The sequence below is a fragment of the Meles meles genome, chromosome 18, assembly GCF_922984935.1.
Source record: "Meles meles chromosome 18, mMelMel3.1 paternal haplotype, whole genome shotgun sequence".
In the NCBI taxonomy this organism is placed as follows: domain Eukaryota; kingdom Metazoa; phylum Chordata; class Mammalia; order Carnivora; family Mustelidae; genus Meles; species Meles meles.
Genome location: NC_060083.1, coordinates 41531463 through 41555832, shown reverse-complemented (window position 1 = coordinate 41555832; position 24370 = coordinate 41531463). Strand labels below are relative to the sequence as shown.

Below are 24370 nucleotides of genomic sequence, written 5' to 3'. Positions count from 1 at the left end.
TGTAGTGCTAGAATGGCACTTACTCAAAACCACATCCTTTTTGGGGGTGGGGGTGGGGGTGGGGGTGTTGATTTTTATTCTTTATCTTTTTTTAACGCAATTTTTTTTTCAATACCACATCCTAAAGATACCATTTAGAGCTCTTTCTCTAAGAAAAAGCTTAGAGTACCCTAAGTACTCTAGTTCGGTACCCCACTCTCTTGTGTTCTTTGGGGCTCCTACACAGGCCCTTTTAATCATTTCTGCATTTCGAGTGTCCAGCGAAGTTCCTGACACATACTACGTGCTCAGTAGACGTTGTTGGGTAAATTAACCAATGTTTCTGTATCCCCAACAACTTTAGCGCTCGTAAAGAAGAGACACCGGGCGTCATTCTCTCCAGCAGCCCTCAACACCCACATCTCCCACTTCCCACGGAGAACTCAATCTGACGTCCACAACTTATTACATGATAAGACAGCGTCCTTGCGGAGGGCGGGGCGGAAGGGGGAAGAGGAGGATTGCGCAAACTCCGGGTCACGTGACGAGACTGGGCGGGGCATCAAAGTTCATATCCCAGAATCCTTTGCACCTACTTCCTTTTTGTTCCTTTCCGGCGTTCAAGATGTCGAAGCGAGGTGAGGGTTTGACTTTTGAGTATCCTTTGCCATCTGTCGCGAGGTGACTGCTGGCCTCTCCCAGCGCAGTGGTCATGGGCAGCTGGGGCGCTTTGCTCTTCTCTGGGGCGGAGAGGGAGAGGAGGGCGCCGTGAGAGCGCTGGAAGGGCCGCCGAAAGTGGCGGCGGGGCTGTGCTTGGAGAGTTGAGTTGGCAGGATCCGGACAGGAGTGTAGACCAAACCGACGGGATCCCTCTGCGCCTAGCACTCCAGTAATGGTGTTGAAGTGAGACTGGCTGAGGGCCCAGAGTGGACGACTTGTGCGATCTCCCGCCTTGCAGGGAGAACTACGTGGTGCAAAAGGTGGAGTGAGGGTTGAGTAGCTCAGGCCCCTTAACCGTAACGTAAGGGCGGTAACAGTGAGGAATTGGCTGTTTGCTATGGGGAACCGGGTGGCTCGTGGGGAGGGGTAGGCGGAGTCCCAGAGAGAGGGACTGGAGGATACCGTTGCCCAAAGCATGTGCGAGTGTGAGGGGAAACTCGGAACCATGGCTAGTCAGTGACCCCTATCCTGTTTTCCCTCTTACCCACAGGACGTGGTGGGTCCTCCGGTGCTAAATTCCGGATTTCCCTGGGTCTTCCGGTGGGCGCCGTGATCAACTGTGCTGACAACACAGGTGAGACCTTCCGCTGCAATCTGCCAGGCTCCCCCTTTTAAAAGCACTCGTTGGGCCTTGACTAATGACCCACTGAGCCGTCAAGAAAGGGCAGAGTAAAAACACTGCTTTTGGGTGAAGCAGCAGCGTGCTGTGTTGTTTTGCTTCAATCGGTGGTGTGACAAGGTGTTCCGCCTCGGTTGGGGGATACTAACCGGGAGCGTGAGCTGAAGGAGAGGCTCTGGAAATGCCTGGGAAACGTTACACAGGCAAAAAAAAAAAAAAAAAATCACTTGTTTACATTCTCAATAGGAGCCAAAAATCTATATATCATCTCTGTGAAGGGGATCAAGGGACGATTGAACAGACTTCCTGCTGCGGGTGTGGGTGACATGGTGATGGCCACAGTGAAGAAAGGCAAACCAGAGCTCAGAAAGAAGGGTGAGTAGAAACACTGAATCTTCCTTGACTGGTGAACAGTTGAAGGGTTTTTCCCTTTATTGGGAAATGGAATCATAATTTTACCATTCTGAAGGCTTAATTTCCTTTGAGGGGCAGTGCAATCGAAGTTCTGCTTTTGCTGTCTTACAGACTGTGCTCTCCCCTACCTGGTCTTGCTGTATTTGTTTCCTTTTTTGAGTAATCTCTAAGTCCAAGGAGGGACTTGAGCTCATTACCCTGAGATCAAGAGTCGCATGTTCTACTGACTGGTCCACCAAGCACCCCAGTAAATGTTGTTTTTTTGTGGTTTTTTGTTTGTTTGTTTGTTTTTGGTAGGCATTTAGAGCTTAACCAGGTGTCAGGCAAGTTTCCTTTTCTGGAACTACTGGTTTGAAGGGGAAGAATGATCCTTGAATACTTTCTCAAGTGGTTGTTAGATTCCGGTAATATACGGAGCATGTAGAGCATTTGGCTTGTGACCTAACACTTTGTAAGTACAGAAAAACATACACTTCCTGATTTAAGGGGAAAAAAATTAAGTCTTCATTTGTTTATTCGATAGAGAGAGCACAAGTCGGGGGAGTAGCAGGCAGAGGCAGACAGAGAAGCAGGCTCCCTGCCAAGAAAGGAGCTGGATGTGGGCCTCTATCCAGAGACCCTGACATTGGGACCCAAACTAAAGGGAGCAGCTTAAACCACTCAGGCGTCCCTAAGAATGGTTTTTGTTTGTTTTTATAGAGGAGATTAACTCAAAATTGTGACTTGTCAAAAGTTAAGCATGGTTGATTCCAAATGTCTTCTGGTAGAAACTAAAATAGGGAGCTCCTCATTGCTTAATCCCCCTAGGTGTATGAGTTGATGGGGAGGGTTTCGGGCATTTTGACTTTGTCTGGCTTTAGAGCTCCTGATAACTGCGTGCACTAAACTTCAGCTCCTGAACTTCCCTCCTGTACCTGAGTAGTCTGTCTCTGATCTAGGATATCTTGCTCTTCTGAGAAGTCCTAGCCATCTCTTGATGGACAGTGCAAATACAGGTCTTGGCTACATACTGCAGTCACTGCTTGTAGGCCTGTACAAGCACCTCTCCCACCCCCTGATGATTTGGTGGGGGTGGTCAGAAATCTTTGTTTACATTTAATATCGACTTGAGGGCGTGGAGTACCAAGCATTGTGGTTAAGCACTGATTAATCGATGTGTAGATTGGGATCTGCGTGCAACTGGACAGGCTTTCCTCTTAGAACACTTGCTGGGTCTGGTCTATGGCCTGGGAAGCTGTCAGAGAAGGGCAGAGCAATCCACTGTCACTGTTGGTGAGATGGCAGCAGGGTGTGTTGTTGGTCTCAATCAGGTTGTTGTGGGACAGACCAGAGAACACTTTATAGTTTTAAAAATAGTGAATTGCCAGCTCTTAATTAATCTTACATGTCCTTGTTTCTGCTGAATAAATACGTTCCCTCACCTTAGACTTCCATATAACAGAAATGTGGAAAGGAGCAATTCTGGAAGTCCAGAGTCTTGGATTTGTGTGTGGCCATATTCATCTGCTAGATTGGTCATTTGTGAGAATTTAAATGGTTATGAGTAAGGGCTCCTGGCTGGCTCAGTTGTTAGAGCATGTGACTCTTGATCTCCCAAGTCATGAGTTCAGGTCCCACATTGGGCATAGAGTTTACATTTAAAAAAATTTTTTTTTTTTTTTTTTTTTTTTTTTTTTTTTTTTTGGTTAAAAAAATAAATGGTTATGAGTAGATGAGGGTCCCACAGAGAAGGCTCTCAGTAAATCTAGTTACCCCTCAATGTGTATTTCATTCTTAAAAACCTGATCAGGTACAACTGCCTGACTGGCTCAGTCAGTGGAGCATGCAGCTTGATCTCAGGTGGATCGTGAGTTTGAGCCCCATGTTGGGTGTGGAGATTGCTTTTAAGGGGAAAAAAAAACCCTGATCAGAGGCCATCTTACATATAGAAATAATAATGGCCTCAGGATAGCCAGGATCCCTGTCCTTGTTTTTAAAAAAAAAAGGAAAGAAAGAAAAATCCTGTATTTGCAGTGTCTGATTTTGAATGTGGAAATGTAACTGTTATCCCTATATTACAAAAGGATCACTTGAATGTCAGAAGTCTAAGTAACTTGTTCAGGGTCTCTAAGCTAATGATGGTCAAGGTTTGCATGCAGGTGATGTCTGACTTCAGTTCTTTTAAGTGCTGTAGATGAAAGTCTGGAAAGGGTTCATTTTAGTGCTGGTAGGTTTTTTTTTTTTCTTAAGTTTAACTTAAGACCCTGGAAAACAGTTCCTCAAAAGTTAAACATAATTTTTTTAAAAATTTTATTATTTGGCAGAGAGAGAAAGATCACAAATAGGCAGAGAGGCAGGCCGAGAGAGGGGGAAGCAGGCTCCTTGCTCTATCCAAGGACCCTGAGATCATGACTTGAGCTGAAGGCAGAGGCTTAACCCACTGAGCCACTGAGGCATCCCTAAACATGATTAATTACATAGGAAATAGAAATTAAATTTCTATTACCTAACCTTCAGACTTCCAAGAGATGACCACTGTTAATATTTTGGTGTGTGTCTGTGTTTTGTTGTTGTTGTTGTTGTTGTTTTAAAAGATTTTATTTTATTTATTTGAGAGTGAACAAGCATACAAGCCCAGGGAAGGGGCAGAGGGAGAAGCATACTCCCCACTGAGCAGGGAGCCTGATGTAGGGCTCAATCCCAGGACCCCAAGATCATGACCTGAGTCAAAGGCAGATGCTTAACCCACTGAGCCACCAGGTGCCCTGTCCTTTCTTTTTGAGTTGTGGGCAAAAAATTAGCTTGGAAATTACTGTTTGAATAGGACCACAGCCTTCCCGTAACTTGCTGCTTCACAGATGATTGTCCTACATATGAAAAATTACAGATATACATAATCATTTTTAAGTGATTCTGTTTTGTGTATTTGCCATGAAATACATAGGTTAATTCCAACTTTTTGCTCTAATACAACAACACATGTGCCCGCATTTGGGCATTTGAGAAAAGGTGTAGAGTGTGTGGTCAACATCTTGGATGTACTCCTGGGGTTTAAGGAGTGTGTAGACATACACACACACACACACACACACACCTTGTTGTAGGTGTTCTTTGGTTAAATTGGTGTGTAAATGAACTTCTTTTGTAAAATCTAACACGGTGCATATTTAATGCCAGTAAACTCGAAAAGCAGTAATTTTTAGATCAAGGTATGTACTTTCTTGGAGGTTTTTGATATATACTGGGATGGAATATTGCCTAATAAGTTCATTAATAGCTGGGCCTCTACTTCGTTCAAAAGGGGGTCCCATTTTGTGATACTAAGATCTTAACAGCCTCCACCTGTTGGGTGAAGTGGGAGCAAGTATAGAAGGTGCTTAGCAAGTTTCGTGCTAGTGTTGCTGATTGTTGTAAGAAGAGTACAGATTTATATTTGCAGGAAGTGCAGGCAGTTTTGCCTTGGAGTAAGGTTTTCCTTAAGGGGTGAGTGGTATTTGCACTGTCTCTCACACTTGCTTTTAGGAAATCAAAAGCAAATGGTGAGTCTACATTCTGTTGAAGTGTGAAATGTTGGGGAACTAGGTGAGATGTAAACTGCTTTCTTGTGGTGGCACTGGGACCTGACAGGTTAGTAACTACTGTCCTGTTTTCCCTCTTAGTACATCCAGCAGTGGTAATTCGACAACGAAAGTCATACCGGAGAAAAGATGGTGTGTTTCTCTATTTTGAAGATAATGCGGGGGTCATAGTAAACAATAAAGGTGAAATGAAAGGTAAGAAAGAAACCACATTGTTGCCTAAGTCTTCCAGATGGGATGATTTAACCTCTGGGTCTATCTGATCTTATCTGTCATCTCACTCTTTTTTTATGTAGGGTCTGCTATCACAGGACCAGTGGCAAAGGAGTGTGCAGACTTGTGGCCCAGGATTGCATCCAATGCTGGCAGCATTGCATGATTCTTTGGTGTAATTGTTTAAAAAAAAAATTAAAAATTATTTGCTCCCAATGTATGTCTTCCTGTTCTTTTCTGCCTGTCACTCTTGACAACCCCAAACCTTTTGTAAAATGAAATTACTTAGTGCAGTACTTGCATTTTGTGACTCTACAGAAACTTACGTGACTTTCCCATTTCTGCTGTAAAAACTTAGTAATTTGTGTTCAGAGTTCTTAAAGTAAATTGCAGGTAGTTACTGTTTGAGAGGTTACCCCAGGTAATTGCACTGCACTTAGTTTGAGATAAGGCATAGCAAATGGTCAGATGGTGGACATACACAGAGTTCACTGAGTGATGTGGAGAAGGCCCAGGTGTGTGTATTTGTGTGTACACTTGCAGTTACAGGTGTCCTTCCCATAAACCAGTGCATAAAGGACTGTATTTGTTTTGGGTTTTTTTTAAGATTTTTATATTATTTATTTGAGATCACAAGCAGGCAGAGAGAGGAGGAAGCAAGCTCCCTGCCAAGCAAAGAGCTGGATGCAGGGCTCGATCCCAGGACCCTGGGATCATGACCTGAGCCAAAGGCAGAGGCTTTAACCCAATGAGCCACCCAGGCGCCCCATAAAGAACTGTATTTGTAAAACCTAACACATGATTGCCATGTTAATTTGCTCTTGGGGAAGGCAGTTGAGTTACTAAAAGTATCTGCATGGTATGCTACCAAAACATTTTGATAGGATAGCTGTATGTACCTGCAAAACCCTAGTTTAGGAATGAAAGGTAATGTAATGAACCAGCACAGTGGGTGTAAACCTTGGCAAATTCCGCCTGAAAACATTGGACATCGTGCTTTTTTATTTATTTTTTTTTCTTTTTTTTCTTTTTTTTTTTTTCAATTAGCAATAATCGCGCCTCAGATAAACCTCATTGGCTACGATACTGCCACTGCGCAAAGCTTCTTTTTTTTTTTTTTTTTTTTTTTTTTACATTGTGCTTTTTTAAACCGTGAGAACTGATGTATGTGAAATTTGGAGTCTGATGAAAAAAATGAGCGCTCAGCAGGTTTGGGTCAATAGTCTGGCCTAAAGATGTTGGAACAGGCTTTTCAGCCTAAATTTGTGTTCACACATCTAGTATCTGAACATACTCTGCCTTATGTAATGTGTCGACCTGATGTTTTTTTTGTTTTTGTTTTGTTTTTTTAAGACAGAGCACGAGCTGTGGGAAGGGAGGGGGAGAAGCAGACCCCCTGAGCATGGAGCCCCACTGGGGGCTCTGTCCCAGGACCCTGGAATCATAACCTGAGCCTTAACAACCTGAGCCTTAACGACTGAGCCGAGCCACCCAGGTGACCCTGTTCTGTTTAAAGATTTTCTTAATTTTTTTTTTTTTAAGATTTATTTATTGGATAGACAGAGATTGCAACTAGTCAGAGAGGCAGGCAGGGAGAGAGAGGAGGAAGCAGGCTCCCTGCTGAGCAGAGAGCCCGATGTGGGACTCGATCTCAGGACCCTGGGATCATGACCTGAGCCGAAGGCAGAGGCTTTAACCCACTGAGCTACCCAGGCGCCCCAAGATTTTCTTAATTTTGATTTTATAACAGGAGGAGGAATGCTGGCTGTTGAAAATAATTGGGTGGGGAGAAATACTTTAAGCAGACTTAGTGGTAGGCCTGAATTCTTACTCTGGATCTGCCACTAAATGGATTTAGGGAATATCCCAGTGTTTCTGAGCTTCAACTTAAAATTACTAAAAATGAGAGTTGGAAGTAGATGGTCTCAACTCTTTCTGATCCATTCTGGGTACAAGCTTTTCAGCGGAGCAGAATTTGGGAAGTGTAGTATGGTGGGGAGGGGAAAGAGGAGGAGGAGGCTGCCCTGCCTGCACACACCACCTGAGTTTGGTAATACCCTCTCCAATCTCCAGTTGCTCTGGCTTGGTGTCTTAGTCACCCTTCTCCCCAGGGCCTTGAGAGCAACTTAACCGGGCAGCCCTAAGAGCCTACCCTGTTTAGACACAATACGGTTGTGTCATGGGAGTCTTTGACAACGTACCACCACGTAACAATGCGACTAATGCGCAGGGGAGACCCTGCCTTGTCCCTCCAGTCTCAGCAGAAAGGCCCTTGGGGGCTGCAGTGGTGGGGATGTCGCACTGCTGCGAGTGTCCTCTGCGGCTGGAGAAGAGCTTCATTTTGGATGGCGTGGCGGTGAGCTCTGTGGCCCGGGCCCATGAGCGCCTGAGGCCCAAGCTCTGGTCGGCGATTCCGCCCTACAACGCCCAGCAGGACTACCACGCCCACCGCTACTTTCAGAGCCGCGTGGTTCCGCCCATTCTGCGGAAAACCGAACAGGTTATTAGCGCGCAGATCCCACGAGCTAGCCCCGCAGAACTTGACCCTGATGGCGGCCCGATTTCCCAAATCCGGGTATCTTACCCCTAGGGAGGGCTCCCCGCTCCCACCCACCCTCGGCTTTCTTAAAGCCCAGAACTGGTGCAGGCAGGTGACAGGGACTGAGCTCTCTGAGCTCACGGAATCACTTTCCAGCCCTGCGTTTGAGAACGATCTCATTTTGGGTCTCTGCAAGCCTTAGGGAATGGGGCTGGAAGCCTGCCTCTTCCAAACCAGTTTCATTGTCCTTTTTGACGTCACGGACCCACCCTTTGGGGTTATCGCAATACCGCAGAATCTCTAAAAGCTCGAAAATCCTTGTGACAAGCAAACGAAACAAAGCAACGCCTGGAACCTCCAGGCGGGGCGTCCTCCTTTGGTGACGTCACAATGACAGAGGGACTCGCTCCATGAGACTTCGTGTGAGCTGGTGGGAACGAAACTTCCCAGACCTCTGCGGACCTTGCTTCTCTCTCCGGACCTTTCTTCTCTCCTGGCCTTTTCCCTTGTGGGTGCTGCCTCTCCTCCGGAGAGTCCTACCCGAGATGGGAGATCCTGTCAATGGATGGCTACAACTTTTTCCAACACTTTTGCCTCCAGTATTTGTGTACATTTGTCACAGTGGTATGTGGAGTGGACAGGTGGGGTTAATGGGGGTTGTTCTGAGAACAAATCTTGGGTTTTTGTCTTTTGTGTGTGTGTGCCTGTGTGTGGCCTTGGTGTTTGTGTGTGTGCCTGGGTGTGCATCGCATATGTGTGGACACATCTGTATGTCCCATGCCCATGCTGGAGTGTGTGTGGGCGCTCTACTTGCATAATTTTTATGACCAGAGGAACCAGAGTCTGAGAGGAAGAAAGAAAAACCTGAGTATTTAAAAGCTTGAAAATAATATGGTATGCACACTTTTGAAACTATGTTCCCTTTTATAAGGGTTTAATCATCACAGATGTTCACCAGTGAGTATTTTCATTTACATAAAGATAATGGCTTTTTGTTTTTGTTTTTAAGTAAACTGCCTCAAAGTGGTGCTTGAGCTCAAGACCCCAAGATCAAGAGTGGCATGCTCTGAGGACTGAGCCAGCCAGCTGCTCCATGATACTGTTTATTTTTAGAGTAAATTAGGCACCTGAGTGGCTCAGTCGGTTGAGCACCTGCCTTCAACTCAGGTCATGATCTTTGGGTCCTGGGATTGAGCTCAGTCTGCTTCTCCCCGTGCTCCCCTGCCCCCTGCTCGTTCTCTCAAATAAATAAAATCTTTTTTTTTTTTAAACATTTATTTGACAGAGACAGATCACAAGTAGATAGAGAGGCAGGCAGAGAGAGAGAGAGAGGGAAGCAGGCTCCCTGCTGAGCAGAGAGCCCTATGTGGGACTTGATCCCAGGACCCCGAGATCATGACCTGAGCCGAAGGCAGCGGCTTAACCCACTGAGCCACCCAGGCGCCCTCAAATAAATAAAATCTTAAAAAAAAAAATTAATCTTTACTATGCCAGACCCTTTATTTGTCCAAATCTTACAGCAACCCTCCTTTCACTGATGAGAAAATCGAGGTCCAGAAAAGCTGTGCCATTGGCCCAGGATCACACAGCTTGTTAGCGGCAGAGCTGGAATTGTAACCAGTCTGGCAGCAGACATTGAGCCTTGAACTGCCCGCCTACGCTGCCTCTCTCTGAGAGACAATGAGTCAATCTGTGTTTCATATTTAATCTGGCCTGGTGACCCCTAGTCTCTCTACCCCTGCAACAAACTCAAAGGGAGTTTTGAGTGTGCCCCTCTTAGCACGGTGGCTGACTGTCTTCTGTGTTTTCTCCCTCACTCTCAGGATCACGGCGGCACAGGAAGAGACGGCTGGATAGTGGATTATTTCCACATCTTTGGGGAAGGACAGAGATACCTGAACAGGAGGAACTGGGCTGGGGCAGGCAAGTGCCACCTGGCTTTCCAGCCTTGGCATGGACCCCCTGGAAGAGTGGTGTGCGGTCCCTGGTTCAGGGAGAGAAATCGGGCCACAGAGACCCTTGGCTTGGGGGGGATTCGGGGAGAGGCCTCAGGACTGCATCCCCAGCTTTGCTTCTCAGACGTGAGCCGATGGCATCACCATGCTCCTATGTAGTGCTAAGCTAACTGGCTGTAGGTCAGATGGTTTTTATGCCCACGCTCCCGCTGCGCTCCAGTTGGGCAAATCAGTGTAGGGAGGTGAAGTGACTGGCCAAGGAGGGCTTGGTAGGGATTGGAATTGCGCTCTTTCCAACTCTAAAGCCCATGCTCCCCTCCCTGCTCCCTGAACAGGCTGTGTCCTCCTTTTCCAGGCCCTGTTGAGCAACAGGAAAGGAAGGGTTGAGAGAGGTTTTTCTGACAGTGTGAACCCTCCTCCCACCCCAATTCTATCACCCTTTGGCCACTCTTTAGTCATGTGACCCTTTGTATCATTTGGCCAAATTGAGCTCATCCATTTTTTCCACATGGGTCAGAAGCAAGGGTGAAATGTTTTCAGGCTTCCTGGGAGCGAGGCAAGTTCAGCCAAGCCCAGAAGTTTTTGGCCTCTCCTGTCTAAGCACATAGCATTCACGCTCCTCCTGGGTGCTACTCCTGGTATACAGTTTGGTTTCCAGAAAGCTATCTGTCTCCTGGATTTTATCAACCCTTGGCTTTTAATCAAGAGGCTTGAGATGTTTGAAGATGGAGGGTTCAGCTGGGACATGGGGAGTACATTCTATACCAGCCCCGTGGGAGCAGGGGAAAAGCAAGAGGGGGCTGAATGGGGGCTCAGGCCTCTCTCTCTACCCCCCCCCCCAAGGGCATTCCCTCCAGCAGGTGACCGGCCATGACCACTACAATGCTGAACTGAAAACAATCAAGGGGTTCAACGGTCGGTTTGGCTATCGCCGGAACACACCAGCCCTCCGCCAGTACCCGTCTGTCTTTGGAGAGGTCACCCCATTCCCTCTCTTCTAATAGCATCTCTTCCCTTCCCACCCCTTGACCTGAATAGAAGACAGATGTTTAGATGAACTTTTAAGGCTATTGTTATTTAAGCAGTGATGTTATTTGTGCCTCTGAGTGTGTTTCTTTCCCGAGGTTGGGAGGGGGCGGGCTAGTTTCTCTACCTCAGCTTCTCTAGCCTTTGGAGAGGAGGTAGGAGGAGAGAGGGCATCCTCAGGCCTGCTCCCTTACACTCCATGCCCACCAGTGCCATGCTTGAAAGGAGGCCTCCGTTCCCCCCTGCCCCTGCCAGAAGAAGGACGACACTACACTGTATACCTTGGCCTCCACAGAGCTCTGCCCCGGGCAGCACCCAGGCTAGAAGCTGGCTATGTTTGCCCATCAAGAATGGAGTGGGCAGGTTGGTCCAAACAGATTGTGCTTGGTTGCCCTGAGAAGGATTTCCTGACTTTCCTAAGTCATCCCATCCAAAATAACTGACATCTTCCTTCTCCTTCCCATCCCACAGTCCATCAAGAGTCAGGGATTGAACAGGGGATATCTGGGGTTGCTTTTTAGCCTCTGGATTCTGACATAGTACTTCTGACACAGTACTTGTGGACATTTTCCCTGTTGGCGCTCAGTCAATTTCCTTCTCAGCTAGTTTCCGGGATGTCATTTTTCAAGTGTCCCCACCCAGTTTATTGGTGGCCAAGAGAAAAGCCAAAGCAGATGATGGATATAAAAGAAGGTGGAGCTTTAGAACACAAAGCTCGCGAGAGCTCTAGCGTGGGTGGAACCTGATGGTACTGAGTCACCTCAAGTGGACAAAGAAGAGAAGGACACTAGGGTGTGGGGGGTATAGCTCAGGGGTAGAGCATTTGACTGCAGATCAAGAGGTCCCTGGTTCAAATCCGGGTGCCCCCTTCCTCCTCCCTTTTTTTTTGCTTCCATTGAATAGAAGCAAGGAAATGCACTATACCTCTTAACTCCCAGCCAGAGTTACTAGAGAGGACAAGGAACTCTCAGCTCGTTCTTGTACTGAAACACTACTAGTTTCCCCTACATTTCAAATGACTCTTAGCTGAGATCCCTGGAGGACCCAGCTGGGCTTCAATGAAGCCAAAGTCCCTAAAGAAACTCTAAATCTAAAATTAGGTGTAGGGCACCTGGGTGGCTCAGTCATTGTCTGCCTTCAGCTCGGGTCATGATCCCAGGGTCCTGGGATCAAGTCCCACATCGGGCTCCCTGCTCTGCAGGAAGCCTGCGTCTCCCTCTCCCACTCCCCCTAGTTGTGTTCCCTCTCTTGCTGTGTCTCCATAAAATAAAATAAAATCTTTAAAAAAAAAATTAGGTGTGAGAGGGGGATCTGGGTGGCTCAGTTGGTTAAGCTTCTGCCTTTGGCTCAGGTCATGATCCCAGAGTCCTGGGATTGAGTCTGCTCAGTGGGAAGTCTGCTTCTCCCTCTCCCTCTGTCCCTCATCCCTGCTGTGCTCTCTCAAAACTCTTTAATAATGAAATAAAATAAAAAATTAGGTGTCAGAGCTATGAACCCAGATTTAGCAATCTGATGTATGAGAGTACAGATAAAGAGGTTCATACAACATGTATTTTTGAGAACTTAGTATAATACAAGGCAGCTGTGAATGAAAACCTGAAACCAGGCCCCTGTCCTCAGGGAGTTCTGTGTCCGATGGAAGTTGGCATGTTCACACACAGCAGTCAGGGGGAGACATTTGTTTGTAGCTCGAGGAAGAAATGTCTTTTTTAAATACCTACTCACCTTTTCTAGACTAATTTCTAACCGAAGTTTTCCTACAATTTGAAGGGACATGTCTGCCTGATCTGAAGAATTTATTATTTATGACACTGAGCAATTCTCTCTCTCGAAGGTTAGGGGCACTTTCTTCCCTCTTAGTACATTAAAAATTTTTTTTTTTTATTTTTAAAGATTTTATTTGAGAGAGAGAGAGAGAGAAGCAGATTCACTGCTTAACAGGGTGCAGGATAAGGACTTGATCAGAGGACCCTGAGATCATGACCCGAGCTGAAGGCAGACACCTAACGGACTGAGCCACCCAGGCGTGTCACTCTTCTTTGTAGTTTATGGTGCAAGTCAGGGTTCTTGGAATGGAATCGATATCCTCTCTGGCCAGGCAAAGCAGGAATGCAGGTATGGTGGACACTCGCAGAGCTGATAGAAGGTTGGAGAACCTAACTCACAAAGCACTTAACTATGAAGGGCGGCTGAGGAGGGAAATCCAGCTCAGGTCTCATCTCGGGAGCGTCCACCGCTGGTGCCACCAGCTCAGGGCACTCATCACCAGACCTGACTATTGCTCCAGGGGCACCTGCATCTCAAGGACAGTTCCTCCGCTTTCCCTATGCGAAGTGAAGGAGGCATCTGATTGGCTGAGGAGCCTTGGTCTGACGCTTGTGCAGTGTTCCACCAGGAAAGGGAGGGGGTCGCGTTGCCTCACCGCGTTTGAAGACCCAAGATACTCCCCCAGAACTGGAGGGGTGTTTGGGTGCAAAAATGTCCAGTTCTAGCTGTCGAGGATTTGCCCTCTCGCACCCCTTGGCTTCGCATTTGCTAAAATTAGATCAAAATGTTGTATTAAATCAGTTATGTCCACATTATCATGTTCATGATCCTGGAAATACTACTTAGAATTGGGTCTATATATACTACGATAGCATTGGTTTCTTGAAAACTTTTTTCCTCTGGAAGATGATTACCTCATTTTTTCACTTGTATATATTTTTTTTCTGTTCAATCCTTTAACAGCCTCGCGGCATAATTATTCCCCTGGTCCAAACTTTTCAAATGAATTTTTTCAAGGCAGTCTTCCCGACACCCTCCCTGCTTCCACTGCAGGCAGGCTGCTGAGACCTGTCACCCACCTGTTGCCTTGGGAATTCGTCTTCCCTCTCCTCGGTGTGGGATTCTCCGTTTCCGGAGCAACGTCTCCCTTTCTCTTAGTTTACCTCTTTATATGGTGAGGAATAACCCTGAGATGCTTCCTGAGAAAAAATATATGCCAGGTAAGATGCTTGAGTTCTGGAAGAGCTGAAACTACATTTTGTCTGAACACTTGAGAGATGGTTTGAGAACATAATTTTGGCTGAGAATTTTGTTTTCTTTTTTTTTTTTTTAAGATTTTATTTATTTGACAGAGAGAGAGAGATCACAAGTAGACAGAGAGGCAGGCAGAGAGAGAGGAGGAAGCAGGCTCCCTGCAGAGCAGAGAGCCCGATGCGGGGCCCGATCCCAGGACCCTGAGATCATGACCTGAGCCGAAGGCAGCAGCTTAATCCACTAAGCCACCCAGGCGCCCCAAGAATTTTGTTTTCAAAGTTTGAAAATCATGGTCTCCTAGCTTCTCTTGGTAAGTTTGGTGTCACTCTAATTCCTGTACGTGATCTGTTTCTCTCTGTGAAATCTTAGGTTCTTTGGTCCTTGTGTTCTGTTGGTTTTTTGGTTTTGTTTTTGTGTTTCATGACTTACTCGGTGATCTCTTCCAATCTAGAGATTCATAGCCTACCTTAAGTTTTATTATGTCTGATCATTTCTTCTCTGTCATTTGCTCACGCAAGGACTTATCTTTTCCCTCCTCCTGTTCATTTGTCTTTTTGTTGTACTTTCAAGATTTCCTCACACTATCTTTCCACGTAAAAAAAAAAAATTGTATTTACTTATTTATTCATGAGAGACAGAAGCAGAGGCAGAGGGAGAAGCAGGCTCCCTGCTGAGCAAGGAGCCTGATGCCAGCACTTGATCCCAGGACCCTGGGACCACAACCCGAGCCAAAGGCAGATGCCCAACCGAGTCTTTCCACTTTTTTATTGGGTTTTGAATTTCCATTTTCTCATGTGCCCCAATTGCTTTTTATTTTAAAAATTACATCCTGTTCTAGTTTTATGGATACCATTTTTTCCTCTTGTTTCTTTAAAATTGTGGTTGTTTCTGAAGTGTTCTAATCCAAGCGTTGCCTTTCCCCCCTTCTTTTTGCCACTGTTTCCTTTGGTTTTGGACTGGTGTCGAGGGCATTCACCAAAAAAGTGGACCTCCAATAGGTTAAGGCCATTGGAAGCTCTGTTCTTAGGGCTTGTGGACTGGTGAACTCCCTCGTGGGTTCTCCAACAGTGAGCTCGCCTTTTCATTTAGGAACTTCCCAATGTCTATATCTGTGGGTCACCGTCCTTCCTGACTCCTTGGGCCATTTAGTTTCTCCATAGGAAACTGCTGAGATCTGGAGTGCTGGGTGGCTCAGTCGTTAACAGTCTGCCTTCAGCTCAGGTTACGATCCCGGGGTCTTGGGATCAAGTCCCGTGAGTCCTGCCAAATCCCGCATCAGGCTCCTTGCTCAGCGGGGAGCCTGCTTCTCCCTCTCCCACTCCTCCTGCTTATGTTCCCTCTCTTGCTGTGTGTGTCTCTTTCTGTCAAATAAATAAATAAAATCTGTGAAAAAAAGCAAACAAACCCTGAGGCCCACTGCCTGGGATATCTCCTTGATGCTGGCATTTTGGGAGCAAGACAAGGAAAAAGAAGGGAATTGGTGACTTCACTTTTCAATATGCAGACTTACGTTTAATCCCCACTACTATTCTGAAAGCCCCTGGCTATCCAGTCAGAAGTAGAGGGGCCTCAGAGATCCAGTCTCTCTAACAAATCTTTCACCCATAGGACTGGAGATAAAGATTGAGGATCTTAACTGTTCCGTGAACAGACTTTTACCAAAATTCCTTATTTGCTCCCCACTCCTCTGCCCTTCCTGATGATGCCAAATTTTCCTCTCAGGAAGTCCACTTCCCCAGGATTCCTCATGCATACATCAGTCCTCTTCTGTGTTCCTTTCCACAGCTCTCACTGTTGAAAACCAACCGCTTTCTATGAATTTGACTACTCTAGGTACCTCATGTAAGTGGAATCCTACAATATTTGGTTTTTGTGTCTGGCTTATTTTACTTATAAAGTTTTCCAAGTTGCTAGTGGGGAAGCATGTCAGAATCTCCTTCCTTGTTAAGGCTGAATAATGTTCCGTTGTATGAATATATCCCATTTTGTGTATCCATCCACTGATGGACCCTTGGGTTGCTTCCTCCTTGGCTATTGTCAATAATGTTGCTAGGAACACAGGTATACAAATAACTATTTTGTGTCTCTACTTTAAATTCTTTGGGGTATATACCCAGAAGTGGAACTGTTGGATCATATGTAATTCTTATGTTTAATTTTTTTAAATTTTTATTTATTTGACAGACAGAGATTACAAGTAGACAGAGAGGCAGGCAGAGAGAGAGGGGGAAGCAGGCTCCCTGCTGAGCACAGAGCCTGATGCGGGGCTTGATCCCAGGACCCTGGGATTATGACCTGAGCTGAAGGCAGAGGCTTTAACCCACTGAGCGACCCAGGCGCCCCTTATGTTTAATTTATTGAGGACTACCATATACCTGAGAAATTTTTAAAAAATATTTATTTATTGGGACATCTGGGTGGCTCAGTCTGGTGGGTGTCTGCCTTCAGTTCAAGTCATGATTCTGGAGTCCTGGGGTCAAGTCCTGCATCAGGCTCCCTGCTCAGCGAGGGGTCTGCTTTCTCTCTCTGCACCCCCACCCGCCACCACTTGTGCTCTCCCTCTCTCTCTCTCTCAAAAATAAATAAAGATTTTATTTATTTATTTGAGGGGGGAGGGGTTGAAGGAGAGGGAGAGAAATCCTCAAGCAGACACTGAGCAGGGAGCCCGACACGGGGCTTGATCCATGGAGATCATGACCTGAGCCAAAATATCTGGAGAGATTTTTATTTTTTTTTAAGATTTTATTTGTTTATTTGACACAGAGACACAGAATGAACACAAGTAGGGGGAGCAGTAGACAGAGGGAGAGGGAGAAGCAGGCTCCCCCTGAGCAGGGAGCCTGATGTGGGGCTCGATCCCAGGACCCCAGGACCATGACCTGAGCTGAAGGCAGACACTTAACAACTGAGCCACTTAGGTGCCCTGCTGGGAGCCATTTTTTAAACTATTGATGCCTAGTGGGCACTAGGCCTTCTGATTTGTTTCTCTCCCAGGTGACATTAATGTGCACCTGGGATTGGGAAGCCCTGCCTCAGCTAACACTTGGGTTTCAGCTTCCTCTGCTCTGCTGAAGTCACCTGCCACCCGGCCTTTCCATCTTTGAAAACTGTTGGGCATTCTCCTTCTGTTCCCTCTTCAATCTTCTCTTTATCTTTAAGAGTTACACACTTTAAGAGTTTTGGGAGGGAATGGAGATAAATACCTAATGATCCATAGAGACTCGTTGCTCTATGAGAATTATTTATATACGAATTTTCAAATGTGTATGCATGTAGCTTATCTCTTGGGCTAAAATTTCTTAGGAGCGAGCACTTTGGCATATATGCTCTCTCTTTACAGTAGCCAGTAAAGAATTTTCTTGCATTGTTGTATTCATTCACTCATTCGTCCATAGTAGCCAAAATACGGGATGCTTACCACGCGCTAGACACACACCGGAGCTCCATCTAGGGTAGCAGTTGTCTGGGGCGCCTGCGGGGCTCCGTCTGTTAAGCATCCGACTCTTGATTTCGGCTCAGGTCATGATCTCAGGATTGTGACATCAAGCCTGGCATCGGGCTCTGTGCTCAATGGGGAGTCTGCTGGAGATTCTCTCCCTCTGTCTCTCCCCAGCACTTTCTCACTCTCAAATAATAAATACATAAATTTTCTTTAAAAAGGTTGGCAGTTGTCAGCGACACAGGAGACATAATTCTACCAATACACACATTTGGTCAAATGAAAGCTGTCTTCAGTTTCTTGCCCTCTTTATGGTGTCTCTGTTTTGACCAACACACACCCGGACGATATTTGATGTTGCTTTTAACACACCTGGCCACTGCTGCCTTCTCACCCTCGTAATTAAAAGTCCACCTTTTAAAGTTAGTGTTGCAACAGTGAACACAAGGTGGCCTTCCTAGAGCAGGAGTAGAAGCTTTCATTGCTCCGCAGATAACGCCGGTTAAGCCTGCAGCGGACTATGACTGCAGGGACATCCTGAAGCTTATACTATTAAAGGCTCTTTAGAATACAGGAAGACTCACGTCTTAGTAACGAGGGAACCAACCAGATGCTCTGGGCTAATGGCCCAGACACAGAAAGTGCAGGTCAGTGAATGGGAGGCTAGCATGCTCTGTAGCTCCCTCTTTGTTTCCTAAGTGTTTTGATTGGTGTGACAGGCGTGTGGCCTGGAGTAGAGTCGCCATGAGTACTGATGCCTGTGACAACCACCTACACACATTTGTACCGACAGGTTTCCCCTTTTCAAATGGCCTTGCCCTGCCCAATACTTAAATGATTGTCTCAACACAGTTCAAGAAGGATCACAGACGATCTGTTCAAGGAAAACATAGGAAAATAGCTTTCTGTCTCGAGGGTTGGCAAAGGCATCTTAGTGAGTGACCAAGAGATTCTCTCCACCATCAAACTTTGGACGGGCTCTCCTGAGCTCTTTTTCAACTAGGCCCTGACTTTAGGACTTCTGAGTTCCTGTCTGCCTTGTCCAGTTTTTTGTTTGTTTTTTTTTAATCAGCGAAGACAGCAGAAGAGATAAGTTATTGTACCCATGTTACATTCAGCCACAAATGAAAGCATTAAGTCCCGAAAGTCACAGGTCCAGGACAAAGGACCAAAAGGAACTTGTTCTGGTTCCAATTTTAGTATATGTTGCTATGGAGACCAGCACAGAATGTTTTGGAATGAGCAAGGTGGGTCTCTCAAAGGTGGTCGTTGAGATCAGATGGCGAAGGACAGTCTCTACCCATTGGGTCAAGCTCTAGAAAATAGGCATATAGTCCATCAATTGACGGACTGTTTCTGGCCTCTTGCTTTCCTTATTTCTGCTCATATGGCTCCATGAGTGCGCAAGCTAGCAGTCTCCTGGACCTCTGCCTCATCTTCTCCTATGCCTCAGCTCATTTGCTTCTTCCTCCACTTGGCTCTCATGGCGCAGAGGTTTCCAAGAAGATGGTGCTGAGGCCAAGGGCTGCGTTGTCCAATGTTTGCAGGAATCTTGTTAAGTCAGTTTAGCTAGGATCAGAGTCTGATCTGATCATGCTCAGTATCTGATCTGGTTCCTCACCCCCCACCATGCTGTAGGCGAAGTCTGATCATCCTGGCATGCCGTCGGTCACTTTAGCCAGAAATCCCCTCCCGTTGCCCCTGATGTTTCCTCTGAGTAATTTTCCACCCACCCCACCCAACCCCTCTGCCCTGCTGCTTGGCTATAAACGGCCATGCTGTTCTCAGAGTTGAGGTCCCTCTCTCCCCTCCCTGGAAGGCCCCACTGGTACTTATGCAATAGTCTCTCCCACCACTTAAATAAAATCTTCCTTACCCTGTTCTTTAACTAGTGTTATGTGTAGTTTTTTTCTTTAGCAAGAGGATGCAAAAAGCATAAAAGAAAATATTAGTGAGGGGCGCCTGGGTGGCTCAGTGGATTAAGCCGCTGCCTTCGGCTCAGGTCATGATCTCAGGGTCCTGGGATCGAGCCCCACATCGGGCTCTCTGCTCCGCAGGGAGCCTGCTTCCTCCTCTCTCTCTGCCTGCCTCTCTGCCTAGCCTGCCTCTCTGCCTAGTTGTGATTTCTCTCTGTCAAATAAATAAAATTAAAAAAAAAAAAGAAAATATTAGTGAATGAGACTTCACTAAGTCTGCTTGTCAAAAGACCCTTTTGAGAACAGGCAAGCCACAGACCGAGAGAAATGATTTGGAAAACACAGATCTGACAGAGAACTGGTGTCCAGACTATATAAAGAAGTCTTACAGCCTCAAAAGGCTGTAAACAACCCAGTTAAGAAATGGGGTAAAGGCGGGCACCTGGGTGGCTCAGTGGTTTAAGCCTCTGCCTTCAGCTCAGGTCATGATCCCAGGGTCCTGGGATGGAGCCCTGCATCGGGCTCTCGGCTCAGCGGGGAGCCTGCTCCCCCACCCCCCACTGCCTACTTGAGATATCCGTCAAATAAATAAATAAAATCTTCAAAAAAAAAAAAAAAGAAAGAAATGGGGTAAAGGCCCCGCACACAGGGGTGGTAGGGTGGCCTTTTCCGGCATCCGCCACAGACGGGCTCTGTGGTCCAGTTTCCCGGCACCCGGGATCATGCACTGAGGCCCGTGACGATTCCCTGCAGAGGTTTCCACCAGTCCACAAGGTACAGCATGGCAGCCATCCCTTCCAGTGGCTTGCTTGTGGCCACCCACGACTGTTCCCTATGACACCCGGGGCTCCACTTCCAGTAACAGGTCCTATGCGAGTGCAGACGATCCTGGGGAAGCCATACCCCACCACGCCGGTCTCTCCAAGGTGCACCCAGGGCAATGGGACGCGGGCTTCTTTTGCAGGAAGTCCACTCTCCCATCCATGGCCACCATGTTGGAGTTCCCAGAATGGTGTGTCCACCCTCCTGGGGGCCAGTGTGGGTGATGGGGGCAGGTGAAAGCAGCCTCTGACCACAAGCTTTCCCCCAGCGGGGACTCTCCCTAGGCCTCCAGCGGCAGAGTCACCTGTAACTTGGCTCTGGAGACCCTGAGGAAGCAGCCTGTGGCCAGCCTGGCAAAGCCAACAGTGGGCCCCAGTCCTGAGTGGCCACCGCCTTGCTTCAGGAGGTGCTGGGCTCATCAGAGATCCTCCCCTTCCATGGACTCCAGGCTGCAGCAAGTGGAACCAGCTGGGTTCTTTTAGAGCAAAACAGCAAAACACCAAAAAGGAAGTTGAGAGAACCCCCATCCCCTTTACTATCCAAGCCCCACGTAAGTCTTTGTGACATCCTGTAACCATGTGCCTTGCACCAAGTGGAAAACAAACTCCAAGTGGCCAATCAGAAAGAAAGAAAAGGAAAAAGAGGAAATGGAGTAAAGATTTGAGGAGACATTTTACAAAGGAAGAGATACAAAGGAAGAGATACATATATCCGTGAATAATAATCACGGATAAACCCATGAAGAAGTATTTGACATCATTAGTCATCAGAGAAATGCAAACTGAAATCACATTGCTACACACATGCATCGCATGACTAAAGTGATAGAGGCTGACAACACCCGACTCTTAATTGGTGGGAATGTGAAATGGTATACCATTTTGGGAAAAGATCTGGCAGTCTGTACAAAAACTAAAGTAGACTGACCTTCCGGCCCAGCAATTCCATTCCCAGGATTTTACTCAGGATAAATGAAAACACATGCTTACCAAAAGATGTATATAGAAATGTTCATGGAGACTTTATTCATAATAGGCAAAACTAAAAACTGACAAGAGCCCACCATTAGGAAAATGATTTTTTAAATCTGTGGTTTATTCATACAATGAAATATTGCCCATCCATAACAAGGAATGTATTACTGATAGAAGAAGAATGAATGTCACAAACATTATGCTGATAAAAACCTTATAGAAAAGAGTGTAGGGGCACCTGGGTCGCTCTAGAACAGTGAATAAGGGGTAGGAAGTCTTTTTTTTTTTCTTTAAAGGTTTTATTTATTTGTCAGAGAGAGGGCATGAGTGCACAAGCAGGGGGAACAGCAGGCAGAGGAGGAGCAGGCACCCTACCAAAGAAGGAACCTGATGAAGGGCTTGAACCCAAGACCCCGGGACCATGACTTAAGCCAAAGGCAGATACTTAACCAACTGAGCCACCCAGGAACCCTAGGGGTAGGGAATATTATGAAGCTGGAGAGTTAAGAAGGGTCAGGTCCTGAAGGGCCTAGATATGTTAAAATGTGGTCTTTAGGGGTGCCTGGGTGGCTCAGTGGGTTAAAGCCTCTGCCTTTGGCTCAGGTCATGATCCCAGGGTCCTGGGATCGAGCCCTGCATCGGGCATCGGGCTCTCTGCTCAGCAGGGAGCCTGCTTCCTCCTTTCTCTCTGCCTGCCTCTCTGCCTACTTATGATCTCTGTCTCTGTCAAATAAATAAAAATAAAATCTTTTAAAAAAATAAAATGTGGTCTTTATAGTATGAATAATGGGGAACTATTAAGGGTTTTAGGGCATGGGGATTGGTACATTCAAATTTGCATTTTAGAGAGATCACTCTTAGCTATAAAGGAGTACATAGATGGGTAAGGGATTCAACTGAAAGTGAGGAAATGACACTTCCCAGAGAAGGGATGATGGAACCTGAACCAGGCTTGTGGCGAATAGTGACAGAGATGTGGATAGGCATGAGAGACATTTAGCAGCGGGGATCTTGTTGACTGACTGGATGTTGGAGGTGAGGGAGAGATCTTGAATGATGTTGGATGTTGGAGGTGAGGGAGAGGTCTTGAACGATGTTGAAACTGATGAAGTTCTAGAACCTAGGTGAGGTTCGGTGGGCTGAGGTCCGGAGCTGATGACCAAGAAAGAATTCTTGAGACATCTTTGGTGCAAAATGGTGGTTTATTAAAGCACGGGACAGGACCCGGGAGCAGAGAGAGCTGCTGCCCCGAGGATGTGAGGAGTGGTTGGTTATATACACAGGAGTTGGGTAGGTGAGGACAAAGGGGGTGTTCAGAAGGCCTATCAGGGTAAAGAAGACTGTCAGGATATTGAAGGCCTGGTAGAACTATCAAGCCAAGGCCGTTTTCCCTCTAAGGAGGCACTAACATAAAGACAATTGGGAGTCTCCTGGTGGCATGTCACATTCCTGCTATCAAGCGTCCTTGTTAGTGAGATTTAGGTTTAGAAGAAATTTAACTTTATTTACTTATCCTTCTACCTCAGCCTCCTTCAGTTTTGTTTATGGAGGGGAGGGTGATGTTAGGGCTTGAGGAACTGAGTTATGTGCCTCTGGAAATTGGGCTATTGATAAGGTAACTTCTTTGTTGTAAATCTCAAGGACATTTGTAAACCAAGGGAGACTCCTGCCTTGCAGGATTGTGATCTCTGCAAGTTAAGTATTCGTTTTTCTTTTAGGGCAGTCAGAGGTGCCTGAGGAATGTCACACATATTACTGAGGGGAGAGGGTGGAGAGGGGGGTGCAAGGTGCCAGCTTTTGCTTTGTCCTCAGCCAGCCTCCTGCTCCCTCATCAAAATGGAGAAACAGTGGTAACAGGGGAGAGAAGAGCTGGACTGGGGGAATGCGGTTGGGTTAGACAATGAATTGTTTCCGTGCCTCCGAGATGTCCAACTGGAAACGTCTACTAGTCAGGTTTAAAACACTGGAGCTTGAGAGATAAATATAACTGGAGATAATGAATTTGGGATCCATCAGTATATAGATGGTAACTGAAGCCCTATGAGTAGGTGAGACCACCCAGGGAGAGCATTTAGTGTGAAAAGACCCAAGACAGAAGCTAGAGCAAGATGAAGAGCAAAATGAAGTAGAAACAAAATGTTCCCTGAGAAGGGACTAGAGAATAAAACAATAATCTAAAGAGTGGTACAGAGAAGTCATGTGTAAAGTGTTTTGAAGAGGGGAGTGTGGTCCTCAATACCTTCAAAGGTTAGGGGAGGTCAAATGAGTATGCGATGTGGCTTTTAAGTATGGGGGGATTACTGACAATCATGGGGGGAAAATAGCTGAATGGAGGACTGAGGTTAAACAGAAGATGAAGTGGAGGGAGGCATCTTGTCTCCTGAGTGGAGACAGCCCATTTAGAGTTCTCCACTTTAGAGAGAGTGGAGCAGCTGGGGGAAAGACATGGTTGTTTAACCATTTAAAAAAAAAAAAAAAAGGGGGCGCCTGGGTGGCTCAGTGGGTTAAGCCGCTGCCTTCGGCTCAGGTCATGATCTCAGGGTCCTGGGATCGAGTCCCGCATCGGGCTCTCTGCTCGGCAGGGAGCCTGCTTCCCTCCCTCTCTCTCTGCCTGCCTCTCTGTCTACTTGTGATCTCTCTCTGTCAAATAAATAAATAAAAAATTTAAAAAAAAATTTAAAAAAAAAAGGGTCAGCAGGGGCACCTGGGTGGCTCAGTTTAAGCCTCTGCCTTCAGCGCAGGTCATGATCCCAGAGTCCTGGAAATCGAGCCCTACGTCGGGCTCTCCGCTCAGCTGGGAGCCTGCTTCCCCCCCCCTCTCTCTGCCTGCCTCTCTGCCTACTTGTGTTCTCTGTCAAATAAATAAATAAAATCTTAAAAAAAAAAAAAGGGTCAGTTGAGTGCATCTAAAATACTGAAAACAGGGGCGCCTGAGTGGTTCAGTTGGTTAAGCTACTGTCTTCGGCTTGGGTGGTGATCCTCGAGTCCTGGGATTCAGTCCTACATTGGGCTCCCTGCTCCACGGGGAGTCTGCTTCTCCCTCGAACCTCTCCCCTCTCACACTTTCTCTCTCTCTCAAATAAATAAGTAAAATCTTTAAAAAAATAAAATGCTGAAAACAGGGACTCCTGGGTGGCCCAGATGATTGCGCAGTCGACTTGGTTTCAGCTCAGGTC

General features: G+C 46.6%; 2 protein-coding genes, 2 non-coding genes and 1 pseudogene across 4 annotated transcripts; 4 read left to right on the top strand and 1 right to left on the bottom strand.

Annotated features, from left to right (window-relative positions):
* The first annotated feature begins 556 nt into the window (after positions 1-556).
* RPL23 (ribosomal protein L23) lies at positions 557-5718 on the top strand. The gene is made up of 5 exons (XM_045983777.1): positions 557-617; positions 1190-1273; positions 1565-1693; positions 5371-5484; positions 5586-5718. Exons 1-5 carry the CDS (start codon positions 605-607, stop codon positions 5666-5668), a joined length of 423 nt encoding a protein of 140 aa, XP_045839733.1. The 5' UTR covers positions 557-604; the 3' UTR covers positions 5669-5718.
* LOC123930363 lies at positions 1305-1439 on the top strand. The gene has a single exon (XR_006816076.1). It is a non-coding gene; the product is annotated as a small nucleolar RNA SNORA21 (small nucleolar RNA).
* Positions 5719-6521: 803 nt separating the features above from the next.
* LOC123930310 lies at positions 6522-6606 on the bottom strand (annotated as a pseudogene).
* Positions 6607-7795: 1189 nt separating this feature from the next.
* Positions 7796-10997, top strand: C18H17orf98 (chromosome 18 C17orf98 homolog). Its single transcript, XM_045983950.1, has 3 exons — positions 7796-8002; positions 9865-9964; positions 10840-10997. Exons 1-3 carry the CDS (start codon positions 7796-7798, stop codon positions 10995-10997), a joined length of 465 nt encoding a protein of 154 aa, XP_045839906.1.
* Positions 10998-11819: 822 nt separating this feature from the next.
* TRNAC-GCA lies at positions 11820-11891 on the top strand. The gene has a single exon. It is a non-coding gene; the product is annotated as a tRNA-Cys (tRNA).
* Positions 11892-24370: the final 12479 nt, after the last annotated feature.

What these genes read in the sequence shown, in the direction of transcription:
- C18H17orf98 (XM_045983950.1), top strand. Translation starts at nt 7,796, where the DNA reads ATGTCGCACTGCTGCGAGTGTCCTCTGCGGCTGGAGAAGAGCTTCATT. An exon ending in TTCTGCGGAAAACCGAACAG is followed by an intron (nt 8,003 to 9,864) that starts GTTATTAGCGCG and finishes CCTCACTCTCAG; the next exon opens with GATCACGGCGGCACAGGAAG. An exon ending in GAGGAACTGGGCTGGGGCAG is followed by an intron (nt 9,965 to 10,839) that starts GCAAGTGCCACC and finishes CCCCCCCCCAAG; the next exon opens with GGCATTCCCTCCAGCAGGTG.
- RPL23 (XM_045983777.1), top strand. An exon ending in ACCAGAGCTCAGAAAGAAGG is followed by an intron (nt 1,694 to 5,370) that starts GTGAGTAGAAAC and finishes TTTCCCTCTTAG; the next exon opens with TACATCCAGCAGTGGTAATT. An exon ending in CAATAAAGGTGAAATGAAAG is followed by an intron (nt 5,485 to 5,585) that starts GTAAGAAAGAAA and finishes TTTTTTATGTAG; the next exon opens with GGTCTGCTATCACAGGACCA.